This window comes from Sebastes umbrosus, chromosome 5, assembly GCF_015220745.1.
Source record: "Sebastes umbrosus isolate fSebUmb1 chromosome 5, fSebUmb1.pri, whole genome shotgun sequence".
Taxonomy (NCBI): Eukaryota; Metazoa; Chordata; class Actinopteri; order Perciformes; family Sebastidae; genus Sebastes; species Sebastes umbrosus.
In genome coordinates, this window is record NC_051273.1 from 36,965,982 (window position 1) to 36,983,516 (window position 17,535).

The following is a 17,535-nucleotide window of genomic DNA, read 5'->3' on the forward strand; positions in this document are numbered from 1 at the left end:
AGAGGGGTGCATTGACAGTGACACTGACAGTTTGGGAGTCCTGTAGAGCGTGTCCCTCAGAGGAAACGTATTGTTGTCTGGGACTACGTACATTATTTTTTCAACTTTAGTTTTGAACCCGAACAATCTCTATCTCATCATGTTGCTCGCCACAAGCCTCAGCCTATTATATTTAAAATTGTGGAGCTCAGACGACATTTTAGTCAGGATGGAGACACTAGGTGAAAGACTGACAGAAACGGACGGTCCCTGAGGGAGTTATAAGTGGAGCAAAATGCCTGTTGATGCTCAGAAGGAACTGTAGAGAATAATTAATCAAAACGACACGTTTGATGTGCACATACGCACGGAGGGTTCTGTGGTTCAAAACTACACTAAATGTAACCAGCGGATATCTGTTGTGTCCGTGCGTAATTGTGGCTTGACAGTGCACAACATCACTCTCTATAGAGACTGCAGCAGTGCGCTGTGCTGGCTCTCTGTATATTTATCTCATGCACACAAATGAATTAATGAGTGCAACATGATAAACGTCTATGTAAGTATAATATTGTTATTATTTTAATTGTAGTTAAAACTGGGACAATTTGTTAGTAACTGTTGAAAACCCGGGACATTTTAGTGTTTTACAGATATTTGTTGGGACTCGGGACACGTCAGCTTGAACCTGGGACAGTCCCGGACAAACCCGGACATCTGGTCACCGTACTGTAGACTGCTTTTAATGTCATGCGCACTTGCGAGTGCCTTAGCCGTAGCTAACGTTCAGTTAGAAATAGAGTCCGCTAATGCCAACAGACGACCACCCCCCATCACAACTCAGACTCCATGGAAGCACAAAAAAAAAACAAAGTCCGTCTTGCAAAACAGGAATGTGACCAACGTCACGTGGGAAGTGAGTGGTGAAGCAAGAGAGAGACAGCAGCGGCAAGCGTGTGCGAAAATCAGTTAGCAGCAGAGCAGAAGATAATTAGTTTAGCTCCAAGAATATCAAGTGAATGTATGGTGGACGTTGCAGTTTGTGCAGAAATGTGTCTTGTTTCCCTGCTGCTGAGTGAAGTGACAGCAGGGGTTAACTCTGGAGCGAGTAACGTTATAACGGCCCAGGAGACCAAAACTACGGTGTCTCCCCTGTGCCTTCTGCCCAAGGTCAGGAGGCTGAGGCAGGAAAAGTTAACACTAGGATCAACATCGGCCAGGCCTTCGATTGATGGAGGGACCTTCGTTTGCCAAGTTAACTGCTGTATGCTCACATTATATAAATGTGTAAAAGTGAGTTAAGGCTAAAGGAGATGATGGTAATATAGTCAGACACCCGCTAGGGGAGCTGTTAAGAAAGGGATGCTGTTTAAGAGGAAGTTTACCTTGGGCTTTGTATGTAACCGGAAATCTCCTCTACAGACGTGAGCAGTAATCCTCTCCATATGTTTACGGTTTTTGCAAGCTTCGATAAAGTTACTCTGAGGACAGTAAGGTGTATGAGCAGTCTTTAATAGCCAAAGTTACCACACTAACATTACTGCCAAGCATGTGAAATATATAGTGATATTGTGGTTTAGCTAGCTAATGATGCTAACGTTAATCAACATTGCCTGTCAATCACGTTCAGTGATTCTCGCGTGTGTCGCTGTTTTGACCGATGCTTGTTCATGTCTATGTAGAGCGAGCACATGCGCGACAACAGGACGATGACTGTCGTTGACTTAACGGCCACAGGTGTCGCTGTTAATAAGACATTTCTGGTTCTTACAGGGAGTCCCTTTAAATGAATCTAATGTGGATACTTCATTTGTAACCTCAATATCTTAAAGTTGAACTCTGGTGATTTTGTACACCATCAGTGTGTCTCCAGGTATTGGAGAGTTCTACTGCACATGTTTTAAAAGTAGTATAAAGCCTTTAGTGTCTCCAGGGGGAGCTGTTTGAAGTCTGATAAATGTCCTCAAGTGATGTCACTTGAGTAAGCATTGGTTGGGTCTTAAAGCTACAAGTTTGAAGATGAAAACATTCTGGAGGTGTGGAGTTAGAAAGAAGTGAGCTGACTCTGTAGCCCGCTGCTCATCTCTGCAGCAGGCTAGCGTCTCGAGGCTACATTAGCTGCTAGCTAGCATAACACACCACAATCTCACCAAAGAAGGTAGGCCTACTGTATATTGCTAAGAAGTGAAAGTCAATCGGTCATTCCATTGCAACATCAGCGCCCAGCAGCAGAGCTATGCTTCCGCCATTTTGGACTGAAAGCGACTACCGAACGTCAGTAAAACGTCCGCCTACAAAGTGCATACAAAAGTAAAACGACATTATTTCTATTCTATTGTCATATTTAATGTCATTAACGAAATGGCATGTGTTGAACAATAAAAAGAACCGGATATATCATATGAGCGTGCAGGGCGGTGCAGGACGGTGCAGTCCCGTGGGTCTGATGCACGTTCATTATGCCGAGGAAAACAAATCTGGATTCAGCTGTTAGTGAGTTTTACTACTTTTAGGACATAATGATTTAAATGAGGGCTGTTTAAGTGTTCCTACTGGGAAGTTGATTTACCTTAAAAAAAAACTGATCCTCTGATTTACAGACGTCTCTTTATACATCCATGGCTATGGCCTCATTGGTGTCCAAAATGGCGGCAGCGCGACCGCAACACCATCTAGCGGCTGTTAAAAAAGCACCGGAGTTTTGTCTCTTTGCTTCTATACTCTTTGCTAGAGGCTCCAGCTACATTAGCTACTAGCTAGCATAACACATCACAATCTAACACACAACCCCTGTCCAGTTGTATTGTGGGTAATGTAGGCCCCAAGAACAATGTGTGGAATAAAAAAGATGATAGGAAACAGTATGAGAGAAAATTCAGGGAGAGATGTCCAAACATTGAAACACTCATTCTGTCGGGACGCTGTGTCCGTTGTCTTCCTCTATGACTCACTACACGGGACAAAACAGCAACGCCAGGCGCTCATGTTCGTCCTGACAGCCTCATGTCTGCTGGGTCGGACCATTACTGGGCTGATATCGGGATTCTGACCTTTACATCATCATCTGTGTCTACTGAGCAATTTCATCTGTCAAAGTTCATGAAGCCTGAGCGGTGATGTGGACTGAGGAGACAAAGACGGCTGCTGATTAGACTTCCTCTCCTCCTCCAGCAGCTGGTGACTCACTAAATGTTCCTGATGGGAACATCATTGTAATCTAAACTCACACTAAACAGCAGCTCCGCCGGGCTCAGCTGAGGGAGGAATTATCAAATCTGCATCTCTACACCACCACCACCAACAACGACAAGTCTTCTGGGTAATGGAGCAGAAAACCAACAACGCGTCCCCGAAGTATGCTGACGGACATGAAGGAGGAGGCGATGAGGGAGATGATACCTGGAGTCTGGCACAGAGGGCATCTGCTACATGACGCCATATGGTATGAATCCACCATCAGGACACTTCAAGCCCGTCGCGGTGGAGCCGTCTGAAGCCGGAGCGTTTGATTTGAGGCTTCGGCACTAAATGGAGCCATCTGTGGAGCTCCAGGATTAACATCAGAGAGGACCGAGATGAAGGTTTTGTCTCAGAGTCTCATTCTGGTTCATTATTTAGACTCCATCATTAGTGCTTCTCGACTCCACTTCACAGAGATCACCTGTCAATCAAACAGTGAGGACGGGACTGTGATATCTTATTTTTCTGTAGCTAATAAACCAACAAAAGAGTGAGTGCAGTGTTGATCCCTGACTAGAGGAGCGAAGAACACTGAGGGTGAAAAATGACCCCCCTCCCAAAAAATTTAAATATCTTTCTGTGATTTTTCTTCTCAAAGAGGAAGTTCAGCCTGTACATATTTAATAAAACAAGGTTTTTATCTGTTTTTTTTGCTGGCAGGAAGTCATGCTGTTGGAGGAGGTGTTCAGGGTCACTGAATATTAAGGGATAATCACATGCAGTTTGGGGGGAAAACCATGCAGTTTTTTGAATGCAGTATAAATGTGTTATTTTCGCGTATTCTAAAAAATATGTATTTTCATATTTCAGCGTACTGGGGTCCCTAAACAGTCCTGGAATTGCAGAAATTAGATATGACTGTAAAGCTGAGACTCTTGTGGATCCACTGAGCCAAACTGTATTCATGTGTGATGATGTTAGTCCCCATAGGAAACATTTCATCGTAGTGAGACCATTTTTTAAATTTTTACATTACTGTATAAAATGAGCTGTGGTGACCTCTATGATGATCACAGCCTCATGAAACTTTACAGCCACAAACTAGAAACCTAGAGCATTCAGAGGATGGATGGATCAGACTAGAGACCTAGAGCATTCAGAGGATGGATGGATAAAACTAGAGACCTAGAGCATTCAGAGGATGGATGGATCAAACTAGAGACCTAGAGCATTCAGAGGATGGATGGATAAAACTAGAGACCTAGAGCATTCAGAGGATGGATGGATAAAACTAGACACTTAGAGCATTCAGAGGATGGTTGGATCAAACTAGAGACTTAGAGCATTCAGAGGATGGATGGCTTTCCTAGCTAGATTGACAATAAGGAGCTTTCTGAGCAGTTTCCAGAACAGAAGTGCTCGCCATCCAATCACAGAAAAATGCATTTCCTGCAGAAATCTCCAAATGTCAAAAGTTATTGATACCAAATCACAGCATGTCTCTTTCTATGGTGTTCCTCAAGGTCTTGGTGTCTTAACGTGTATTTGTAGGGATTATTGGTCATTTTTTATCAATTCTCGAGTGGTAAAAACTGATTAAATTTAGCACCAAATCTGTATAACAAATGGTATCAACCTCAAAATTGCTTGCAACAATTTATGATACATAATAGAGCATGAGGATGGACCATCATATACTTTTTATCATTATGTTCTAAGCTCTTATACACTTTCACAATTTATTTTGATTGATTAATTAATTAATTAATTAATTAATTAATTATTTTTTTATTTACAGTACATTACTTCTATGTGACATCTACTCTTGACTATTGATCTACCCCTGAACATCCCCTGTCCCTCACCCCAAACCCCTCTGAAAAAGAGAGCGGAATGGGAAGGGGACATTGAATAAGCTGCAGACCGGCTGCTTTTGTGTCTGCTTCTCTTAGTGAACTCTTCTTTCTTCATCATTCATTTATCCCTTTAATGTCTGTTTTATAGTAGATGTGATGTAAATCGAAGATGAGGAATCTAATCATTGATGCTTACATACAATAAGTTTAATCAGACTGAGAGGACTGGAGCACCTTTTGACAGTACAATAGATAATATTAATAATCACTAGGACTTTTGATGGAGAACAGCTGAGAATAATTCTCTTTGATGACATTCAATTCATAATTCCAGCCATAATTTCCTTCCTGATCAGACTGCAGATAAAGCACAATATGTCAGTGATGTGGAGGCTCTTCAGCTGATTTCAGTAATCAGGAATGTTTCTACTTGAATTCATTATCATCTCCTTCTTTTATTAAAATACTCAACAGCTTCCTGTGAAGACGTGTGAAAGGAAATGAATGTGTTGATCGCTCTGCATGTTCAGCCCGAGGGAGTCGAGGAGTCAGAGTTTCACTTTTTGTATCGTTCAGGCTGTTAAAGAAAAAGAGGTAAACAAAGAGGACGGCACATGGGTGTTCAGCCTGGCATATACATTTACACAGAAACATTAACATTAAGGATTTAACATGGTACATAAAAAAACCCACATGAAATCAGAAGAATGCAAGCCAGAGGCTATATTACACACCTGGTTTATTCATCAATCTAGTTTGCTTAATGATGCTGTTTTGACAAGAACAAGTAAATTGATTATTTGACAATTAGGCTACCTCTCGTCTCGTAAGGCAAGAACCTGCAGATGTCCAAATCAGGCAGTAAAAATGGAAAAGAAAAACCCACAATTGGTGTCGTCAAGGTAACGTGATATGTTCCCGCAAAAGTGCTGTCCTATTCATATGTATACCATTTTAAGCCCTTGCAACATCTCCCACTCAAGCCATTTACCTGGTGACGTCAGTCTAGTCCCTGAGGGTTCAGGGCTTAAGACCTAAGGGGGGACACTGGATCTTACATTTCCCATAATGCACCTGTATAGTGTCCTTCATCAGAGCCTCCCTGCCACATCTTTCAAACTCCACACCTGTTTTCACAGACTGAGGAGGACTAACTGTGAGGAGTTTAACAGCCCTTCATGTGTAGAATGCCCCTTTAATTTAATTAACTCAAACAAAACTAAATTAAATGGCTGTGAAACAGAGAAATATCCATTTTTGCCTCTAAACTTTGTCTTCCTTTTCTCATTCCATCTGTTCCGGTCCTCAGTATCTCCACCCCTCCTCCTCCATTACCAGTTATTGTCTTTGCCCAGTTACTGACCCGTTCCCAATTACTGTTAATGTGTCCTTGGTGAAGGTGGAGCCGACAGGAAACAAGATTTATGGGTCAATTGTCACTTCCTGCTTCAGTCATGCAAGACAGACACTGTGAGCCAATCATCCACCTGAGCAGGTGAATTAGTTTTAACATTCACTCTTCAAATGTTCAGCTGAGAGGCCTCGCTACTACAACATCCTGATGATTTATCTGTTCTTAGAGTTGTATAAATCAACGGTTCATGTACAGTATACGTGCCGAACGGTTAAAGTCCAGTGTCGCAGCTTGCACACAGAATTCCCTCCCAAGATCTACAGTGCTGATGGCTCGGAGCTGGAGTTGTCAGCTCCTACAAAAACCTTGGCTACAAACACTATCATTATTTTCCACCAGGAGATTATGCATTCGGTTGTGTGTGAGCGTGCGTGCGTATCTTTGTGTCTGTCCGTGGCTAATCCTCGCATACTACTGGACCCATCAGCCTGATATTTTTTTGTGCTCATTTATAACTCTATGCTCAAGGACTTCTGATGCAGTGATTCACACTTTTGAAAACATATTTTATTGACAACATATTTTATTGATTGTTTTATACCATTGACTGCTGACTCACGTTAATCTTAACCGGCCGGTAGGGGCCACAAGTGATCAACAACTACTTGTTTCCTCTCAACGGATTACAAATGTTCCTCTCTTGATTTGCACAGTAAGACAATTTCATTAGAACTGTCAAAGTTTAACGCGATAATAACGCAATAATAACGCGATTATAATGCGATAATAACGCATTAATGCAATTTGTTTTAACGCGACTACTTTCTTAAACGTATTAAGGCCAACTTGCAATTCTTAGGTTGTAGCGGGCTCAGTTTTAAAGTGCAGATACTGGCATCATATGAAACGAGAAACCCTAAGGAATCCATTGGTACCAACCATGTCATACTAGCTTGTTGTGAAGGAGGCGTTTAGCTATTAACCCACGAGCTAACCGTACATTTCGGCTGAAGATCTTATAAATCTGGCTGCAGTACTTGCTCTCTCTCTCTTTCTCTCATATATACACGTTGATTTATATGATTGAAGTTAGCAATCTTCAGCTGAAACCTAGTTAGCTCGTAGGTTAATAGCAAACATTACAGTAGCTAACATTGCCCCATTTGGGACAAATCCCAGATGAGTATGCTATAGCTAACTAGCTATAGCATACTCATCTGGGATTTTGACTTCTTTCTCAACAGTTTTTCTTCTTGTAAATTTCCACCAGGAGCAGGATGCGACATCATCTCAAAAGGAATCTAGTTGTAGACCCTGCAACATCCCCAGTCTTTGCAAAATATTATAGTCTGTGACTAAAAACTCTGAGGGTGTCAGATTTTAGTCTTTTCAAAGTCTCCTAGTGTATGGTAGGCAAAAAGCAGTTTTGGCCAAATACATTCAACACACTGTGATCTTTTAAATGGATTATGAAAACCAGTATTTTAATTAAGGGGGGAGCTGGGGCAGTTCAGCTCCCCAAAAGAGACCTGAGCTCCGCTGGAAGACAACAACATTTCATTAAAGTTTCTAATGATGAATGATGATGATTTTAAATGGTGTGGATGCAGCTCTGCTATGGCCAGTGCATCTGACTTTATCTTCTGTCTAATAATGTGAGGAACATGCCTTGATGTTGACGTGTGCAGTCTGTGTTTTATATATAGATAATTCTTTACTACAATGATTATTTGATTGCTTTGAAACCAATAAAAATCACACCCATCAGTATTATCACACAGTAATTTAGATGTGCAGAGTTACGGACCGGGCCGGCATGTGGACAGTTAACCGTTTCTGTTTCCATGGCGATGCCCTCCTGCTGAGGTTCCTGCACCCCCGTCGACATCCCATTGCTCATTGCCGTGGCGACTTATCCAGAGATAAATCATTCAGCGGCGGCCCGTGGACACGACTTAACGAGATTTTGTCACCTGGCTGAACACGGCGAGAGCGGCGTTGTCCTCCTGCCCTCGACACGCCGACCAGATTCAATCAGAGCAGCCGGCAGGGAAAAGAAAAACCATGACATTGTCATAACAGGAGGAAATGTCTGGTGAACTCTGGGAGGGATCCAACACAAAAGGTTTCCTGAAGAAATCGGACTCAGAGGGAATCATGGGAAGAACCACATCATCTCTGTTCACATCTAATCAAACCACCATCACCTCCACCTCACACGATAACCAGAATAAAAATCCTCCTGATCCACTTCAGTCAGTCAGAGTTCATCAGTCCAATATACTGTACTGATGCAACATGTCATTTATCTGCAGTTTGAACAGACCTGCAGGTCGGCTAAAGGTTTAAAGAAGCAAACTTGTGTTGAGCATTGACCTCAACAAAACTACTCTGCTGAAGTAAAAATCAATAAACACTTACAATATAAAGAGTTACCATACAGGTGTCAGAAATTAGTTTTCGCTCACTGAAAATTTATATTTATATAATTTGCAAAATAAATATGTTTTGAAGGAAACGTTATGCCTGATTCCATTTTGTAAATAACATAATGAGGAAACTGTTCTGACTAATCTCAAAAACGTAAAATATTCACTGACAACATATTTCATTTGTTTTGTGTCAAAATATCTGAATTTATACTACAATATCAGCTAATAGTGACTACAGTTGTTATTAAACTGTTTTATGGTTCTGTTTAGACCCACAGAAAGATCATCGTCTGGTTTAATACAGTAAAAAATTAGTGGTGGAAAGTACATTTACTCAAATACATAAGTGTATTAATACCCTACTGAGTATTCCTATTTTCTTCTACTTCTACTCCACTACATCTCAGAGGAAAATATTGTACTTTTTACTTCACTACATTATTTTACAGCTATAGTTACTTTGGAGATTAAGATTTTACATAAATCACTATGATAAAATGATAAAATACAATACATTGATAAAGATTAAATTCTATGGTTTCCAACATGTTTAGGGTTTGAACTATTTATTACAATAAAGCAGTGTGTAGTTGTGTCTCCTTGTTATGTCAGATGTCTCTGAGTTGTTAGCAGTTCAACTAATGAGACATTTTCCCCTCTACATTTCTCACGTGGTTTCATTTCAATAGCTGTTTGAGGCTCAAACAGGTTTCAGTTATTCAATATTTAACAAAAAACAAAGATTATAGAATAGTCACAAGTACTACACAGTTACGTATCAGATACTTGTTTTTCTTCTTTCCTCTCCCATGAATCATCTCATGACCACTCAGATTGGTCTGGTGAACATTTGGATGCGAACTAATCTATTAGCCTTAGAAGTATATGACCACATCGTCTGCATACATTTGAACACTTACTAATAGACATGATTAATTTACAGTGGTGATATTTAACCAAGTACATTTACTTAAGTACTGTACTTAAGTACAGCTTTGAGGGTACTTGTACTTTACTTGCTTATTTCTATTTTCTGCTACTTTTTAGGCTACTTCTTGCTCCACAACATCTCAGAAGGAAATATTGTACTCTGTTGTTGCCTGTTGGGCTGCAGTTTGCAATGTTATGATTTGAGCATATGTTTTATGCTAAATGCAGTACCTTTGAGGGTTTCTGGACAATATCTGTCATTGTTTGTGTTGTTAATTGATTTCCAATGATAACTATATACATAAATTTGCATAAAGCAAGCACATTTGTCCATCCCAATGTTGATCAGAGTATTAAATACTTGACAAATCTCCCTTTAAGGTACATTTTGAACAGATAAAAACTGTCGTGTGATTAATTTGTGATTAATTGCGATTAACTATGGACATAGTGATTAATCGTGATTAAATATTTGAATCGATGACAGCCTTAATTATAATAGAAGTAATTAAAATGAGCTCCACCTTACATTAACGCGATGAACACATTAATGCATCAAGATTTTATATATAATATTCTGAAATGGGCCATTCTGTATAATGAGTACTTACTTTTAGTACTTTCAGTATATTTTGATTTTTACTTTTATTTAAGATTTCAAATGCAGGGCTCTTACTTACGTAACAGAGTATTTTCACACGGTGGCATTAATACTTTTACTTTAAGAGGAGATCTTAATAGCCTACTTCTTCATCACTGTATAAATAAAATGAACTTTTATTTGCTTCTATTTTACGTGTCCCTGGTATTACACCACAACAACACTTCACTGTGTTTTACATCAAGTTTCAAATGAGGCTGAAAAGTCTGTACATGTTCTAAACAAAGCACAGGGAGGGTTTTCATGTTGCTGACAGAACAGTTGTAAGACTTGAATTTCCTTTGGACTCTGCTGTAAGAATGTTTAAAGTCTAGTGTCTACACCCAAAACTATGACACATTTGTATTCAAAGGCCAGTTGAGTCTGGGATGTTGTTTCATCTGTGCTTTTGTACAATTCAAACAGCTGCCGGGCGTTCAGGACACAAGCTTGTCAACAAGTTTGAGTGATGTTTTTAGATTAAATGCATTCAGCAAACCGTCAACACTATGGTCCCGTTCTGTAGGTTTGTGACCCAGCGGACGTTTCCATCGCTGTCAAACTCGACATCACAGCAGCTGTCAGATGTGACAGACATCAGCGGTGCCGCTCGTAACCTGCCGACGCTTACGGCACAGTAACAGACGTAATGACTTGTCGCGGGTGGTGATTTATGTCGCGTGTTTGTGACATGCAGGCGTCTCATGAGCCCGAACACAACAACAAACATCAGTCAGTGTGACGGAGGTCCTCATGGAGTTTCAATTCTTGACTGACACACTCATCCATCTCCATGTGTCAGAGTGAGGATGCAGATGTTTAAATATTCAGCTTACAGAGGCTGCAGAGTTCATTACAGGTAGATAACATCCTGGTGATTAATCTCGTCTTACACTCTTATCAGTAGTAGAGCTAAATATGTTAAGTTTGTTCTTGAGGGTGGCACAAGAGGAAATAGAGTTCAGGAATATCTACAGCAAAAACTCAAAAACATGATGATGCTCAGGCAAGTTCTGAAGTGTGTTTTTTTTCTGTGATTTCTAAGTGGATTATGGCAGTTTATTTTTGGATGGACATCAGGGATAATGATATCCTCGGGAAGTGTAATGCCTACCCATACAATAGGAGACTTTGAAAAGACTGAAGTCTGACACCTCTCATCTCTAAAGACATAGTTTTTAGTCACGACTATAATATTTTGCAAAGACTGGGGATCCTTTCAGGGTCACTATTTACAACACTACAACTAGATTCCTCTTTGAGATGATGTCACATCCTGCTCCTGCGGGACATTTACAAGAAGAAAAACTGCTAGTGAAAGAAGTGGACAGATAAAGGGTGGACAAAGACAGCTAGCTAGCTGTCCCATTCGGGATACTTGCAAGCTCACGTTAGTTTACGGTGACAGACGTCCTGGTTTCAAGCTGACGTGGTCCCGAGTCCCGAAAAATATCTGTAAAACACTCAAATGTCCTGGTTTTCAACAGTCACTAACAAATTGTCCCGGTTTCAACTACAATTAAAATAACAATATTATATTTACATAGACGTTTATCATGTTCCACTCACTAATTAATTTGTGCGCATGAGATAAGAGAGCCGGCACAGAGCACCGCTGCAGTTCTCTATAAAGAGTGATGCCTGCGCGTGGTCAAGCCACAATTATGCTCGGACACAACAGATATCTGCTGGTTACATTTAGTGTAGTTTTGAACCACAGAAGCCTCCGTGCTTATGTGCACATGAAACGTGTCGTTTGATTAATTATTCTCTACAGTTCCTTCTGAGCATCAACAGGCATCTTTGCTCCTCTGATAACTCCCTCAGGACCGGCCGTTCATCTTTCACCTGGTATCTCCATCCTGGACAAAATGTCGTCTGAGCGCCACAATTTTAATTATAATAGGCTGAGCGCTGTGCCGAGCAACATGATGAGATAGAGATTGTTCGGGTTCAAAACTAAAATTGAAAAATAATGTACGTAGTCCCAGACAACAATACGTTTCCTCTGAGGGACACTCTCTACAGGACTCCCAAACTGTCAGTGTGTCATGAGGGGGATAGTCTGTGATTAAAGCGGGTGAAAGTAGTGAATGTGATGAGTCATGATTGTCACAGCCTCTAATGCACCCACCTATAATAATGCCTTCTTCTGATCGAACTCCGTGGTCAAATGCACCACGTTAGCCATCCTGATGAAACGCCTATGGCGCGTGCATATTAGCGTGTGTATATTAGCGTGCATGAACGCGCACGTTCACGCACGTGCATGAATGTGCGGTACATTTAAGGTTCCTGGTTTAATTGTTTGAAAATATGGTCACCCTACGTTAGCTACTAGAATGTTTAACCTACAAGCTAACTGTATGTTTCAGTTGAAGATTGCTGGCTTCAATCAACATAAATCAACTCAGACGTGTATATACGAGAGAAATAGAGAGAGAGAGTACTGCTGCCAGATTTATATGATTGAAGCCGAAACGTGATTCAGCTTGAAACATTAGTTCGTAGGCTGATAGCAAATAGCCTATTCCAGTAGCTAACGTTAGCTTGCTCCCATACTTCAAACATGTACATTAACAATCCGTGCTTCACACACACAGCTGATTGAAGTCAGAACACATTCACCTGGAGCTATCTTACTCTTTATCTGTGTGTTTCATTCTTTCTTTTCTTTTGGTAATCTGTAATGCCATTCACTGTTACCACCCTTATTTTGCACTGTATCAGTTAGAGCAGCAGATTTGACTCCCGTGAATGACAACATGGATAAACTCAGCAGATAAAAAGATGGAATAAACTGGAGTGTGATTGTCCTCTCGGCAGCAGAGTCCAGGCCGGCCTGCAGTTTAAATCCTGTCTGACAGAGGCTGAACCGGTCCCGACATTCAAGGCTCTGGTCTTAATGAGACCGCGGTGAAATACACCACACCTGCTCGCTTCAAAGCTGCAAATCAATCCCTGCTGCAGAAAGCTCATTCCTGGAGCTGGAGGAGGAGGAGGAGGAGAAGGAGGAGGAGGGCCAGCAGAGTTTAATCTGTTGCCAGAGAATGCCCGTCCTCAAGCTCCTCTCTCGTTTCAAAAGACACGTTATGAAAGCGAAGGACCTTCTACTCTTGTTGTCTTTCATTCAAGTCCAAATCCAGCTGTGTCTTAAAAACTGAGATCTTTGTGACTGTTTGACGCCGAGTCTCCGCTGCTTCCCTCAGATCAGACAGACAGGTTTTAATTTGGACTTTGAAGTTTCAGGACGGCTGTTGTCTGCAGCACAGTGTCCCTGTCTGTTCTGTATGAGTCAGACCAGACTCGAGCTAAATGCTCTCAGGGTGGAGAAGTCTGAGTGCATCAAATCAGTTCCTACAGACGCTCCAGTGAGAGCTCAGCGACACGTTACAGCCTGAGACATAATCTCACTGCTGTTCCAGCCGAGTGTGAATTCTCGCCTGCAAGGATCTTTTAAAGATTATATTTTGGGCCATTTCTGCTTTATCTGATAGAGAGAGACAGACAGGAAAGGCAGGGGAGAGAGGGAATGACATGCAGCAAAGGGCCCTGGGCCTGACTAGAACCTGCTGCGGTAAGGACTCAGTGGTACACACTCTACTCTGTGAGCTACCAGGGCGCCCCCTGCAAGGAACTTAGGCCCTGTTCAGACCTGGCATTAGAATGCATCCCCACACTCCAGTGGCCACTCGTGATCAGATCTCACTTCCCCGCTCTATATAAGTAAACCCTGGCTAATACAGCAGATGTTGCACCGTAAGATTACAGGGATGTCAGTAGTGATATCCTACATATTCGTGAATTCTGGTACATTTTATTAACATCAAAATATAAGGTTATTGTACCGGCGGTCCCCCGGGGACAGGTGTCAGCTCTGTGCAGAGCACAGGATCAAAACACCGACACATCACTGACAGAATGTCAATAATGCACTTTGCGTGCCTAGTCTGATAGTCTGTAGACTATGTAGCCTATAGATAAGATATATCTTAATAAAATATAGTTGTACCGACAGAATACAGTGGATCCCAGAAGCTGTTTCCATGCTGTGAGGCGGACAGCGCTCGCGTCTGCTTGTCTATTCACCTGAGTAAGGGGGGACTGTTAAGCGTAACAACTGCAATTTTTGCGATAAAAGCAACACATCTGGCACAGCTGTAGGTTTATATGTTATGAAAAGATAGAGATATCGGCCACTACTATTTGGCTGCCAAATAGTAGTATATAAATAGGCGCTTAATATTCCAAAATGTTGCAGAAAACTGATTTTAAGACTCTTGATGATTTCCAAGGTATGTTCAAGCTGATTAGATCAGATGTCTTAGATCAGATGTCAGAAGATTACAGATTTTCTCCCTCTTCATTTCAGATTTTACCATTGAGAAAAACGTGAAAAACAAAATAAAAGGAGCATGGTGACTCAGGGTCAAACTTCACCCCCTCCCTTCATGATAGAATGACAACCAATACACTTTAGAATAGCACTGGTGCTGTATTGTTAAGTGTTGTTATGAAGCCTATGTGTTATGTGTTGTTATGATGTGTTGTTATGATGCTGTGTTTGTTATTTGTTGTTATGAAGCTATGTGATATGTGTTGTTATGATGCTGTGTTGTTATGTGTTGTTATGATGTGTTGTTATGATGCTGTGTTGTTATGTGTTATGATTCTGTGTTGTTATGATGTGTTGTTATGATGTATTGTTATGATGCTGTGTTGTTATGATGCTGTGTCGTTATGGTGTTGTTATGATGTGTTCTTACGTGTTGTTATGATGTGTTGTTATTTGTGTTATTATGTGTTATTTATTTTGTCGTTATGGTGTTATTATGATGTGTTGTTATGTGTTGTTATAATGTGTTTGTTATGAAGCTATGTGTTGCTATGTGTTATGGTTATTATGTTTTCGTTATGAAGCTATTTGTCGTTATGTTTTTTTCTCCCTCTTTATTTTTTAAGGGTGCTTTTTAAAAGCTTTTACTTGAGAAAAATGTGAAAACCAAATAAAAGGTGCATGGTGACATCAGCATCAAACTTCACCCCCTGCCTTTATGATAGAATATGTTTTAAAACAGCGTTTTCAAATGAAAACATATCAGTATGGCTGTAGCCTGAAGCCCCTTTTAAATGTGTTATTTCAAGATAGAATCCAGACAAGATGCACTTTGATTTGAACTAAGCCACATACTGTATCTCTGTCAGTTTAGATTGCAAAACTGATTACGATCCATCTTGTTTTTTTCTGCTACATGGAAATCAGAGTCGGCTCTGAAGCTGTTTTACAAAATACCAGAAGAAGAAGAAGAAAAACTTCTGCACTTTAGATGTTTTAGTTACAACAATTACTGTTTAATGCCGTCCCGGATCCATATTTTTCATTTGTGAAGTTGGTTTCCTTCAGGAAGCTTCTAGCTGCTGCCGCATCAGGAAACTTGGCAGGAGCTTCTTCTGAAAGGTGTAATTTTACCTGTTTCACTATTTTCAGCTTCCTCTGATTTGTTCTATTCTCGTCTAACACTCCAGTCTCTGCTGCTGCTGCTGCCATGACCCAATTTCAGCACGAGGATCAATACAGTTTCATTTCATCGAATCCAGAGAATCAGAGGGACTGATGGCAGAGACGTCACAGAGGGAATGAAGACAGAGTTGGTGGTGGAGCTCCTGCAGCTCTCTGGCTGGCTGAATAAGACACTTTCCCCTCCATCACCACCGTGTAAAAGGCTGTGAACTCCATTATATTCAAAGAAAAGGAAACTTCCGACCACATAAAAGAAAAAGCACAAATCTCCTCCGCTCGTCTTCCTCAGGTCGGCTCCGCCGGCTCAGGGATTTTCTGGTGATGGCAGCATTTTAATTGAAAAGAGAGTTTCTGTTTTAAAAACACTTCACGTTCTCCTCGTGTCCCTGAACACATCAGTCCCTCCTCCACCTCTCTGCTTACCTTCTGCCTCCACTGCTTAGAAAAACACTCCTGTTCTGTAACATCAGTGAGTCTAACGGTTCCCTCTGGATCCTTAATGTCCTCTGTTCTCAAACAGTCATGATCATCTCAGGGTTACAACAATGTTTCTTAAATTACTAAAAGGATTGTTTTTTCTTTCATCACATATGAACGGGATTATAATTCACGTTGTAATGTAGCATTTAGCTCCGTACAACGACTAAAACAAAACATTCGACTCGCCTGCCTCTCTTCTAGAGATTTGAGGTCTCGCCTATTTTTACTGCCGAGACGAGCGCGGTATTACAGTAGCAGCAACAGACAGTGAAATGATCTTTGACGGTATATGACATTCATACCAGCAACATTACTACAGTTTCAATTAGGGATGTTAATAATTAACCATTTAACCGTTTAACCGACATTAAGCATCCTTAACCGATTAATGCTATCGGTTAAAACGGTTAAAATAAATGTTAATAATTAATCAAAAAGCTGAGAAAAACTCATCACTTAAAGAAGAAAAGCTGGTCCACCTTAAGTGAGTCTGAGCCGGTGTTACAGATACAGGAAGTGGCTTCCGTCTCTATAGCTCGCTTGAGTGGAAGGAGTTGTAGCCTCGTAGCATTTATTCACGACAAATAAACTGTACACACACTGGTCTGCTACACCTACGTTCACAGCTAGAACGCCACCGACAACACACACACGGTCTGACGAAACTTGCGTAGTTGCGCCCACAATGACAGACTGCATGTGTGTGACAATGGTGGAGCACGAAAGCTACCAGCAGAACTACAGCAGTAGCTAATGTAGCACAAACACACACACTGTTTGTCGGGAATCGCTATCGTTAATCGGGCAGACAGAGTATCGTTAGGCCCTGCCCCCGCCCTAACAACCTGCTAAACTAAACTAAATGTGCGGTGAAGAATTTTACTGGGAAAGTGGCCTGCATGTCCGCGACACTACACGCAGCATCTCTAGCTGTTAAGTTAACGCTCGGATGGAGTGAACTGGGGACTCAGTTGTCTGTTGTGCTCATACACTGCAGCTGGTATGAAAATCTTCTCGGTTAATGGTTAATAATCGGTTAACGAGGGCGGTTATCGGTTAAGAACATTTTTCAAATTAGCATCCCAAGTTTCAATGTCTGTATCTGTAGGATACTGTACGTCACAGACATGAAAAAAAGTAAAGATTTATTTTTAAATCAACAC

At 41.1% G+C, this 17,535-nt stretch overlaps 1 protein-coding gene across 1 annotated transcript in view; it reads right to left on the reverse strand.

Annotated features, from left to right (window-relative positions):
- The window catches only part of patj (PATJ crumbs cell polarity complex component), a 188,088-nt gene that overhangs the window by 25,059 nt on the left and 145,494 nt on the right, over positions 1-17,535 (reverse strand). Inside the window, exon 30 of the mRNA XM_037770302.1 lies at positions 5,025-5,035. Coding sequence (XP_037626230.1) covers positions 5,025-5,035 — 11 coding nt within the window. The remainder of the gene's footprint in view (positions 1-5,024; positions 5,036-17,535) is intronic.